Source organism: Sturnus vulgaris, chromosome 4, assembly GCF_052056855.1.
Source record: "Sturnus vulgaris isolate bStuVul1 chromosome 4, bStuVul1.hap1, whole genome shotgun sequence".
NCBI lineage: Eukaryota > Metazoa > Chordata > Aves > Passeriformes > Sturnidae > Sturnus > Sturnus vulgaris.
The window spans coordinates 34,806,989-34,820,166 of NC_142246.1; the positions used below are offsets into that span (position 1 = coordinate 34,806,989).

General features: G+C 37.3%; 1 protein-coding gene across 3 annotated transcripts in view; it reads left to right on the forward strand.

Annotated features, from left to right (window-relative positions):
- The window catches only part of VEGFC (vascular endothelial growth factor C), a 69,910-nt gene that overhangs the window by 49,894 nt on the left and 6,838 nt on the right, over positions 1-13,178 (forward strand). For all 3 annotated transcript variants that reach the window (XM_014892612.2, XM_088163571.1, XM_088163570.1), the window contains exons 2-4: positions 2,797-3,010; positions 5,014-5,204; positions 11,565-11,716. In XM_014892612.2, the coding sequence (XP_014748098.2) occupies positions 2,797-3,010; positions 5,014-5,204; positions 11,565-11,716 (557 nt within the window). The remainder of the gene's footprint in view (positions 1-2,796; positions 3,011-5,013; positions 5,205-11,564; positions 11,717-13,178) is intronic.

The following is a 13,178-nucleotide window of genomic DNA, read 5'->3' on the forward strand; positions in this document are numbered from 1 at the left end:
ATATTCAAGGTGAGACCGTCCAGTGCAGAACAATCCCCTCCCTTGCCTGGCTGGTGATGCTGTGCCTGATGTACCCCAGGACACAGGTGGTCCTCCTGGCTGCCAGGACACTGCTGACTCAGGTTCGACTTGCCATCAACCAGGACCCCCAGGGCCCTTCCCATAGCACTGCTCTCCAGCCTCTACTTCCTTCATCTATACACACAACCAGGACTGCCTGGTCTCAGGTTGTAGGCACACGGAATAACCAGGATAATTACTTTTGATACAGTGTTTAATTAAAGCCATTAATTTCTTTATATTTTGAATTCTATTCATGCATATTTGTATGAATAGAAAATGTATTTAAAATTTTGTGTCCAGCTGAAAAGATACTGATTGCCTGACCTAAGAGGAATTAATCAGCATGCATTATTTCTAACAATTTCACTTTCCTGCTCCATGCGTGACTTCTTATCAACAAAGTAATATTAAGTTTCATTCCTTATTTTCCTTATGCTCTAGGCCTGTACTTTGAATATCTGCAACAGCGTAGCCAATGTTTTGTCTACTGTGGGCTGTGCAGGCTTTTAAGGATTCATCAAAGGTGGCAAAGCTTTGGTTGAGTTCTCTTTCCGTGTTACCCCCATGATCTGCTAGGACTTCCTAGGAGCATCTGCTGGATGGGTAGCCACAGGTTTTATGCCTGTCCCTTTTACATAAAAGACTGGCCTTGTGACAGGATATACACGCTGTGCCATGCATATTCCCATCACGTGGCAGAACACACACATCCGCAACACTGGCATTGTGCTGGTGCAGCAACTTGCTTCCCATTACTCAAGGGCCATGTGCTGCAGCATCCTCAAGAAACAGTTTGGCAGGAGTGAGGCTGCTCAAACCCTGCACTTCTCACCTCTCAGGAGGTGCAAGTAGAGAGTAGGCAAATTAGTTGTTTGTTAAGCTTGTATTTTTGTCTGTGACCCACTGATTGAGACCCTGAGTGGCATCCTGCAAGGAGAGCAGGGATGATGGGGAGTGAAATTCTCTGTGTTACTATCTAATTTGAAGGCAAAGCTCTTGGAAACTGCTTGAGGTATGGATTGGGTCAGGCATAGTCCTTCCTATGCTGGCAAGGAAAGAGGTAAAGATCTGCATGAGCACTTTTCTGAGACAGCAGCTTGGTTGTTGAAACCTCCCCGGACAAAGTCATCTGCAAGGACACTGTGGTTAGCGGGGCTTCAGTGAAAACATTTCTTTAAACTTCATAACACTTTATCAAATGAAATTAATTTAGAACTGGTATTAGAGTAATAGAATCACAGAATGGCCTGAGTTGGAAGGGACACTAAAGATCATCCAACTCCTGCCATGGACAGGTACATCTTTCATTACAGCAGGTTGCTCAGAGTTACATCCAGCCTGCCCTTGGACAATTCCAGGTGTCGGACATCCACAGCTTCTCTGGGTGACCTGTTCAGTGCCTCATCCCCTTCACAGTTCTGTATACAACTGTATTTACAGAAATGAGTTCTGTGAATTTGCCTTTTCCTGAGGTGGTTCTGCTGTATTTGACACTGGATGAGGGAGTAGATACAACCATACCTGCCATTTTATACCCTCACAGTTGTTTGTGAGACAAGAAGCGGTTTTGATTCAGGTGGGTAAGTTCTGAACTACCTGTTTTACTCACATAATGTTCAAAAATCATTGAATTGAAAGAGTTTAATTTTTGTTAGTAGTAGAGTCAGATAAGGAATTATAAAGTTCCATTCATATAGTTTTGTATTTCTGCACTTAGACGTATTTACACTCTTACAGCCTGGTGGTTTTTTGAGCAGAGCAACAGTTTTGTAGTAAACTGTAGGGAGTCAGTTGATGCATTTTGTACAAAGTGTTCCTCCATATTTTGTGTCTCATACTGCCATCTAAGGGCCGTGTAGGCTGAGAAGGTGGCTAAAGGTTCTTCAATACTCTTCTTTCTCCATCCTGCCCTTCCCTTTGGGAAATCAGCAATTCATGGATGAGAAAGGTGGGCAGGGGACAAACACCAGTGTTTTGATGTGGTATGTTTCATCTAAGAGAAACAGAGGAACCTTCCTGATAAGAGATAAACTGGAATGTAAAGTCATTTAGAAAACTGCAGTTGCAATGAGTTTATGTAAAGGCCAGGGAATAAGAAAGCAAGATTACAGGATATGAGGCTACTCCTGAAACAGCAAGGGAGTGAGAGGTTTAAATTCTTCGAGGTACCAAAGTCCTCATGTCGTACTGATTTAAGGATTAGTGTTTTATAATAGAATTTGCTTAAGATTTTCTCTAGAAAGGTACTAAATAACATGAATTCGTTTCTTGATTTGGTGTTTGGGTTTTTTAACTGGTTTTGCATGTCTGGGTGGTTTGATTTTCTGGAACTAAGGGAAAATGGGAAAAACTTTAGGAATATTTGATATTCAATAACATGAACATCATTTAAATATTTTGCGGTTTAAGCATTCAAAATTTCATCACAAAAATTTATCTTTCCATTATAAATATGCAAACTTTTTTATAATCTGCAAACTGTGTGTGCATAGGCTTAATTCCATAGCTCCTTTCTCATACAGATATTTTGAATAACAAGAGTGATAAAGAAGTGGTGGAAGAAGCAAAACATTTCATTATTTTTCAGTATAGTAATGTTGGCATTGACTGACAGAAGCAGTTTTTATAATTAGGACCCCTTTATTTTACAATGTATGAGTTGCTTTTCAGGCTGGTTTCCAGAAAACCTTGTGTATTAGAGAAAGTAATTAATCTTGCATGTTACTTTGACAGGCTCATGGAAGCAAAGACCTGGAAGAGCAGTTGCGGTCTGTGTCCAGTGTGGATGAACTCATGACAGTGCTTTACCCGGAATACTGGAAAATGTTCAAATGTCAGCTGAGGAGAGGAGGTTGGCAACACAACAGGGAGCACTCCAGCTTTGACACAAGATCAGATGATTCCCTGAAATTTGCTGCAGCACACTATAATGCAGAGATCCTGAAAAGTAAGTACAGGACACAGTCCACGTTCCAACACACAATAAGTGAAAATCAGAAGGCTTTTCAGTTGTGTGAAAATTTTTTTAAAAGCTAAGCATTGTCAGTAAGCCAAACTCAGCAGTTTGATGGGATGTGTTGTCTATAATATAAAATCTTTGATAGTCAACCTTTCATAATGAAACATCACTCTGCAGACATATTTTAGGTATGTCCATTGTAAGAAAGTGCTTTCTCAGCTCAGTAGAGAAAGTGAAGTGTTTGTCTTCAACAAAGGAATCCTACTTTGTAGAGGCTGTAACAATTGTGCAGAAAGCAAAGAGGGCGCTAATAGTTGGACTCATTGAACTATTTCTTCTCATTTTCTGCAATTTCACCATGGCTGGTAATGCTTTCTTCTCTTATGCATTATGGCTTTGGAACACCAAATAATCCACTTGTAACTTTTGTGTGTGACAAGAGGATAGCTGTCATGATGTTGTGCTAAAACAAGCAAAACAGTTTTCAAACCAATGTGTTTGAATACCTTTCAGTGTTTCAGGTAGCTTGGATGAAAATATATTAACTTACAGTTTAAGCAAGTGCTTGTAGGCAGAGAAATGCAGGATTTATGGCAGGAGGTTATTTTTTGACATGATATTGGAAATCATCTACCTTAATGAAGAGTTTGAAGCACACATAAAACAAAATTTCCATTTTTGTTGAATAGCTTACCAAAATCTAATGCCAAATGGGAATAAAAGGACCTGTACAGCTTCAAGTCTTGAAGCTGTTTAGTGTAAGATTATATTTAGCAAAGTGCTGTATAACGTGATACAAAGTCTTTGCCTGAATTTGTGTAGATAATCTGGGCACAGAAATCATTTGTCAGGTTAAATTGCATGCTGTACGTAATTGCTAAATAGTAAGCCTTTGCTTTAAATTATACCCTTCTAGTTAACAAACTAAACAAATATTTAAATTAATTTCACATTAAGTGTAAAAATTTAACAATTCTAATATATTATATCCAAGTGAAGTGTGGAGCTGATTAAAATTACGATGCAGAAGTGAGCACGAAAGTAAAGTGCACTAAAGTGAGTACTAAAGTGCAGAGTTTACTCAAGATGAGACCTGCCCCAGGTGAAGAAAGGAGATGTGCAGCTTTAGCTGCTGGCCGTCAGTTTGAGGGTGGTGATTCTGCCCCTCCCTCTGCTCTAGTGAGACCCCATCAGCAGCACAGTGCCCACAGTGTCAGCTCAGGGCCCCCAACACAAGAAGGATGTGCAGCTGTTGGAGCAGGTCCAGAAGAGGGCTGTGAGGATGTGCAGAGGGCTGTGAGGATGTGCAGAGGGCTGGAGCACCTCTCCTATGAAGATGGGCTGAGAGAGCCTGGAGAGGACTCCAGGAGTTCTTCCAGCAGCCTTCCAGAATCTAAAGGGGGTCTGTAAGAATGATGAGATGTTTTAGCAGGTCGTGTTGTGATAGAACAAGGCTAATAATTTTGAACTAAAGAAAGTAGATTGACACTAGATAAAGGGAAGACTTTTTTTTTATGATAAGGATGGTGAATTACTGGAACAGGTTGCCCAGTGAGATGGTAAATACCTCATCCCTGGAAACATTTAAGTCATTCAAGTTTGGATGGGGCTCTGAGCAATCTAATCTGCTTGAAGACGTCCTTGCTCATTGCAAGGGGGTTGGACTAGGTGACAGGTGACCTTTATAGGTCCTCTTTCCAACATAAACCAGGCTATGATTCTGTGCTTTACGGTCTCCCCTGCCTGTTAGGTTCCCTTTTTGCTCCACTGTGACTTTTCATCTGCTCCATGATGATATGTCATGTCCCTCTGAAGAAGAAAAATCAGCTAGAAGGTAACATAGAGAGATGTGTGTTTCACTGATAAAGGGTGTGACTCTAGAAATTCATATTTTGGTTTTGAAATTTAAAAAGGAATCCTAATTTACTGCAGGATAGTTTTGATTTTAAGCAGTTACTTTATAACATATGAAATTCCCTGTAACTTGGCAGGTATTGATACTGAATGGAGAAAAACTCAGTGCATGCCACGTGAAGTGTGTGTGGATGTGGGAAAAGAGTTTGGAGCAACTACAAACACCTTCTTTAAACCCCCATGTGTATCCATCTACAGATGTGGAGGTTGCTGCAATAGTGAAGGACTTCAGTGTATGAATATCAGCACAAATTACATCAGCAAGACAGTAAGTTCACACTCTTATTACAGTTCATGTACTCCTTGCAAATACATTTATGTTCATGCTTATTTTAAACCTTCTTATTGCTACTATGACAAAGGAAGTAGTCGATTCCAAAATGCACAGGAAAAACAGCTGAAGACACTACTGACTGGAAAAAAACATGTTTAGCACTTTTTTCCCAAAATACTTTTATTTTTCAGGGGAAAAAATAAATTATGATGTCCCATTCTCAATTTTGGGATTATCCATTAAAATTAATTATCTTTTTTTTCTCTCTTTTTTTCCTTTCTCTTTTTTTTTTTTTTTTTAATCATCTACCTTATGCCTGAATGGGACAAACACTCCATGGAAAACTAGCCTGCAATTTTATCAGTGTAGACTACTGTAGGACATGTGCAGACAGGATACATGTTTCAAATAAAGCCTTTTAGGAAGGGTGTTTTACTGTATTAAGACAAATGAGCATTATTTACCTATTTGTTTTGTTGTAATGCATCTTCCAAGTGTACGCACAGGTTTTGTTCTTCAAATTCAGGGTTAGTGATTAGGTAGGAATGTGCAGAGATCATGCACTGAGCCTGAGCTGCCTTTAAAGCAGCATGTCCTACATTATTCTAAGTAGATACAGGAATTATCAGAATTATCTTTCAACATTCCCCTCAAAAAATCATGTGAAAACAATCATTCTTAAAAGCATTTCCTAGAGTATTTTCCTGTCATTATATTATTTAGAAGTGTTTTTGTTGGTTGTGGGCTTTTTCACTTTTTAGGGGAAATCTTGCTTCCTTTTTCAAGAGGATTCATCTAGCTGAAGATGCAGTACATTTTTATAATGAAGACTAAAAACTGCATAACCAGTTTTAAAATTGAAGCCTTTAGAAATGTCACTCCTTTATCATAAAACTTTGTAGTGCTCTGAGCCTCTTTTGGGGGCAATTAGGAAAAGGGAACGCAAAGAAAACAGCAAAACCCACTAATTTTGTAGAGTGCATTTTCTGCCCTCATTTCTCACCAGATCTGTCTGTCTGAAATGGTAAATTCTTCCAAGAATTTTCAATGCTAAATTTAGGCTACTGGTCGACAACCACTCAGAACAGGAGTAATGCAGCTCGAGTAGCTGAAATGAGGACAACTACAACACTGACTTTGTCCAAGCCTTGCTGTTTTTCTCACTACTAGGAGAAACCATTGTCTCAATTCCACTTGCTTGAAAGATGCAAATATAATTTTCATTTTAAAACCCAAGAAATGAGACTTTTTTTTTTTTTCCCCATGTATTGGTAAAGTTTAGCTTACCAAAATAAAGGATTATCTCATCACAGAGAGAGCTGTTCCACATAACACAGATTTCCTAGTTTTTGAGCACTATGCCAGTTTGGGCTAAATCACCTTTCTCTTCATCTTAATGTTCACATCTATTGAGTGAAGTAATTTTTACGCAGTAGAAAATGTTTAGCACTGATTTTCCTTTTGAAATTCTTGATGTTATTGGTGAGAATATGACGTAGGAGTAGTTAAAGATTTGAGAGATTCTGAAAAGGAAAATGTTAAAGGTCTTATTAGAAAGAAGAGGCAATAACACTGTTTTGTTTTCTTACTTATTCTGTAAAAGCAAGCAATTGTATCTACGAGTTTTCTGTCTTGCTTTTGATTTCCAGTTTTATCTGGTCCTTGACAAAATGCAGATTTTAAAGAACTGTTAATAAAGGAACAGACCTATAGCTATATCTCTTCATCTGTCACCATCTCAAATTTTTTAAAATTATGTGACCACAGTTTACCTCATATCAGATGAGAATTAGGAGGAAAAAAGTATTGGATTCAAGACCTTCTGTGGAATTCAGGTACCCTACACATCTATTTTCGCCACAGTTTCTTTTATTTCCTGAAAGAAATGAGACCAAATAGTTTTCTCATAATTCCCCAATTTTTAGCTTTATTTTTTGTGCATAAATTCTGTGAGAACTTCATACTGTTCACCCTGCAGAAAAAGTGCTTAATGGGAGATTAATCTTTCAACTGGAGTTCTTACTGTGAGGGCAAGCTCTAGCATGGGTTCCAGACATTAAAATATAAAGGAAGATTATATCAGCTTTTATCAAAATTAATTAAAAATAAAAGAACTAAACACAGAAATTATTTTTACGGGGGCAAACAATTGATTTCCAGGAGAATGGACCAGGTCAAATGTCCCCAGACTGCCTTGTGGAACACAGTGGTGGTCCAGAACAAGGTCAATAGTTTTCTAGTTCAGGCTGTGTTCCTCCTTTCTAGCTACTTAACATTACTGAGAGAAAAGTAGAAAAGTATTCTGCTTTGTTGTTAATATAATTTTTTTCCCCAAACCTGTTTTTGTAGTTGGTAAGGGATGTTTATACAGACAGGATTGAGATATGAGACAACTGCTTAATTAAGATATGGTACAAGATCTATGACAATGTTTGAAGACTCCCTAGGCGAAGTCACAAACTGCAGTAGATCCTCTCCTGGCTGCAGTAGCCCAGTTTGTAAGTGCTGGCTTGTCTAGTAAGGATCTGTGGGAAATGTCACTGGTTGGGTTTTCATTTTGTGGTGTGATTGTTTGGGGTTTTTTTTCCCTCTAATTTGTTATCAAACAGGTCTTCTCTGTTTCCATGGCACAGACAATTCAACAGTGCTTGTAAAGGTCGTGGAATTACCTGGTGCAGCTATAGCCTGTCCCTCAGCAGCACTTTTTTATGTCCCACCTACAGGCACTTGCTTATAGGTTGAAGGGAAGCAGAGAGCAGATTTCAAAGAGCTGTTTCATCCCATTCTCCCTCTTGGCTGTCAGGAAGGACATATTTTTGGCTTCTCTCAGATCACTTGTTGTAAAGGTCCTAAATCATCTTGTTTCATGGTTGCAGTTATAGTCCCTCAAGGGAAAACATCTATCCAAGCAGATCAAAATTAGATTTAGAGGGGATTTTCTCACAGGAAACAAGTTAATAGCTTGAAATTGTTTGCCCAGTTTGGGATGTACATGGTATTCTTTTTCACAATTCAGAAAGATGCCACAAATGTATTCAGTTGTTTTTGACATTACCAATTCTACCTTTTCCCATGCATTTTTCTGTTAGGCTAAATATTGTAGTGATATAGTAGGTACTTTTAATAGTGGGAGATAGATAAGTTCCAAATGTTTTTTGTTAATATTTCTGGGTAAGGAAAGGGATTAAAATAGAAAAAGATAAAATAAGGAACCTAAGCATATTAAATGAATATGAATTTATTATATCAATTATCTGTTATTATGTCCCACATAAGCCTTGAAATAATTTTTTGAGAAAGTTCAACTGTAAAATAATGATGATATGCCATTTATCAAATAATTTATTTTCATTCTTTTCAATATAGAGATGTTTAATTTTGAAATCAGTCTTATGTCCTTAGTTTAAAAATCTCTCTAGGCACATTGTACTGTTACACTGGTTATATTTGGCTGGCCTTACTGACACTTTAGAAAGTGCAAAGATCACAAGTGATGGAAACTTAGACTCAATCAATTTAAGGGAAACTTGCCAAAATAAACCACAGGCCATCAGAAGAACATGGGGTAGTTAATGTAAATCTTGGGAAAAAACATACATAAATCCTGTATTTGAAAAGTATCTAGAATAATGGCCTTCCCACATAGTAACAGTTTTGATATATTTCAGAAGTCAGTGAGCATAATAATAATTTTATGTGTGCTGATACAATGGATATTGGCACATATGATGATAGTGCTGAATAAATTAATTTAGCCACTGAAGCAAAGGAATTTTGTATAAAACTTTGTATAAAGAGCCTCAGTTTTTCTGGTAAGTATGCTATGAAGTCCTTCTAGTGTAAAGAAGAAGCCATCAAGGCCATGGATCAAAATTACATGCCTTTTGGGGCTTTGAGTAACCTGGTCTAGTGAAAAGTGTCCCTGTCCATGGCAGAGGGGTTCTAATTAGATGATCTCTGTGGTCCTTTCCAAACCAAACCATTCTATGATTCTAAGGATCAGTGAGAAGGAATACATGGAAAATTGCTTTTTCAGGAGTTCTGATGGCACTTTTTGTCAACACATTCAGAGATTCCCATCTTGTTAGATTTTTTTTCTCTTTTTTTCTAAGTTTAAAATCATCTTAAGTTCTAGGTTGTGGACAGTACTTGGAAAAGAAGCCCTAGAAGCCCTAGAAATGGTGCAAAAGACTGGAAAACCTGCCAACTGGCTTTCTATGATAAAACAGCCTTAGACTGGCAGAACAGCAGGTGTTGAATTCTTATTAAATGCATTAATTATTTATGGCTTTCAATTGTTCTTCATTACACAGAGCTTCTGTTAATATGTGCTGTACTCTGAGATTAACAATGTGTAACTGATTTATGTTTACAATTAGCAGCTTCTCTGGAGGAGGACAGAGCTTTGTGATTATGTGGGGGGTTTAGGGTTTTTGGGGTTTTTTTTTTGTTGTATATATTACTCTTTAGTTATGCAATCGCTTATTGCTTCTGTTGTTGCTTCCCACTGTTTTCCTGACAATGCAGTGTTGGTGGCAAAAAGATACAGGACAGCATGGGCAAGTTGAGTCTATTTTTTCTTTTCTTTGCCTCTGACTGGAGCAATTACTGTCATAAATTGCTGGGTTTTTTATTATAGCTACTGACATTTTTCCGAGCAATAAAAGCTCTTCACTTTTTGAAGACTTCTCTAATTCCTACTGCTATCAGGTCTTGTATTCTTCTGGGAACTGAAGCTCATTCGTTGTAGTCGTTGGTACTGAATATCTGTCTTTAGGCATTGGTACCCAAAAGAAATGGCTTTTCCCTTTAGAGTGAGATAGTCTGGTTTTTATTATAATTTAAAGATGGAAATGAAAAGAAGATTTGTGCTTCTAAGAATGCAGTAAATCCAATATCTTAGAGAAAGAGGGATCAAACAGAAATATAAGCCATTTGATCTCCAAGAATTACCCATTTGGGCAATGTGGGTACCAGCAATAGTAGCCACAGCCAACAGTGGTGCCCGAAAAAGACATACATAGATGTTATGAGGCATTTTTCATAGAAATATCCTTTCTGGGTATTGACATTTGGCTGTTAAATGTTGCCAGACATGCCCTATAGTGATAGCAGATGTTGAGCTTATTGTTCTGCTGGATGAGGAAAGTGAGCAAAAAATAAATTGTAGATGTTATCAAAACCATAAAGCATCGCTTATGGTCAGGTTTTACATAATCTGAAATGTTTTACACAGACAAAGATCCAAACATAACTTATGCATGTTGAGAGTTTATTCACTTAATAGTTTCACTGAATAAACAGTAGCAACTATTGCGTGATGTAAAATACATTACTACTATTAAGAGGATTTATTTGGACAAACTGAAGGTAATTTGAGGAGGTCAAGGAAGCCTTTAGATAAACTACCTTTATATTGTTTTACTAGACTTTTTTCTCAGAGCATCACTGAAGTGTTGATGGAAATAGTTGTTAGCAATATTCATCTCCAAACTGATACCTTTCACAGCTTTAATGGAAGGATAAATAAGATTAATACACATTCACTATCATTTCCATTTCCATTACCATAACTGATACATCTCAGCTGTTTTTTGTGAAATTTCTATCAGTGATCTCCTGAAGCTGAATAGGACAATTGGGCAGGGACCTACCTCTTTTAGGTGCTTTGGAAATGTAGACGTTGTCTTATGCTGCCATCTCCAGTGGTCTGGTGTCTGCTATATTTTGTTTGTTCACATACTGATTGTTTTATCAGTAGTGGATATTACTTAATACTTTGAAAAAAAAATAGTTCAAGATATATTCCCTCAGGATAGGCATATAACCTGCACAGATACAAATACTAAAAATTTAAAAAATGCAGTATGCTGTCATTCAAACATTATTCATCCAGAACTGGTTCAGTCAAAGTCCACTATACTGCTGTTTTAAATAAGCTTTTGTAATTATGCAACTGATGCATTAGGTGGTAACTTACTGTCTTCTTTATATTATTCTTCATCTTTTCAAAGCACTTTCCAAATGTTTCACTTTGGATTTTTTAAGATTCTGCCAATTTGAAGTCATCTCCTCTAGAAAAATGAGTTCTTTGAATATTTTCCTCTTGTATATTAAATGTTGTAGTAAGCAAACTGGCATGTAGCAGGGTTTAACACTAAAAACGTTAATCATCACAACATAGCTATTGTATTAATTTAACACATTAATAATTATTTAGCCGTGTAATTAAATGTTGGAAGACAACAAAAAAAAAACCTGAACCTAAATTCATGATAGGTTTTTCGTCTGTCCTTGCATTAGTTTCAGTTGGATGTGTATAAGCCGTTGTTTGCTTTGCTTTGCCTCCTGTAGCTGTTTGAGATCACGGTGCCTCTGTCGCACGGCCCCAAGCCCGTCACGGTCAGCTTTGCCAATCACACGTCCTGCCGCTGCATGTCCAAGCTGGATGTCTACAGACAGGTCCACTCCATCATAAGACGTTCCTTGCCAGCAGCACAAACTCAGTAAGCATGAGGCTCTTCTTTCCTTTCACGTTATGAGCAAGCCTGTATAATTCAGGTTTAAAATACTGCTGGGAAATTTTCACAGTTGGGATAGGCGAACTGCACATGGAATGCGTTCTGCAAGGGGCCTGCCATTATTTTACACCAAGAGAATTTTACTAAATTAACATCACCTTTTTACCCAGCAGATAAACTGCAGCAAGATGATTTAAAACTAAAGAATAACATGTCTGGGCTTTGCTTGATGAAAGAGCTACAATCCAATTGAGACTTAAAGAAAACATCAGCAAAATCAATTTCTTTTTAAAAGAAAAGCTAAAAATATGTTTGTAAATAATTATGAGACAACATTTCTCTCTCAATCTGTATTTTCATGTTTTAAATGCTTTTTTTTTAAAGGCTTTTTAGGGAACCCTGAACTTACAAATCTTCTTTGACATCTTCATATGACAGAGGTGCACATAAAATAGAATGGAAGGGGAAAATAAAGGGTTAATTGGCATTCCACAGAAGTAGCATATTGATTTTTTTGTGTGTGTGATTTTGAATGAAAATGTCACAGAACAATCTGGCGCCAGAAATCTGATTTTCAGTTATTGCAACACTTGAATATCTTCCTTAATCTAGAGGTCTGAGTGATGATTTTATGATGTATAAATATTTAGGAGGTCAAAATACATAATAGACATATAACAGCTGCTTTGAGGAAGAATTAATAACTAACTGGAATGAACTGACATTTTTAATAAGGGGAGTGAGTAGAACAAATTTCTCAGAGGTGTTAAGCATTTTCCTCAGTGGTTTAATTCAGTTTAAGTCTGGATGTTTTCTGACACATTCATAAACATAGATTATATTCTTTTTGAGTTTAATTTATTTAATTTGGTCATCAAAACATGGATCATAAACAATAGCTTGGAAATAAATCTATTAATAATCAGTTTAATTACATAATGGACAGATTATAAAGAAAAAACAAACCCAAGAGTCAGGAAAGTCAAATTATGTTGTCTCTCTCCAGCTTCTCAGTGTTTGTAAATTAAGAGCAGTTGTAATGACCAGTGCAGGAGTTTATTCTAGCCAGGAAACAGCTACCTGTAGTTGAGGGAGGTGAGAGTACAGATACCAGGCTCGGACCAGCACTCGCAGGTAGCTGTTTGTCCTGTGGCTAAGGAATCACACTTCAACAGAGGTAAGACAATATAGTACTAGATCAGAATATATAAAGGTCTTCTCTACTGTTACTTGCTGTCTTTAAGTTTAGAATCTATGGCTTTGTGCAATAAAACAGGCAGGTGGGTTTGGTTTTTTGTTGTTGTTGTTTGGTTTGATTTGGTTTGGGTTTTTTTAACAGAATGCAATAATAGTCTGTAAATTATCCGTGTGATTTCTCAAGCGGAGTCGGAAGGCAGGCTAAAGGAAACGTATGCCAAGCGAGGCAGCAAGAGTGAGATCATCAGTG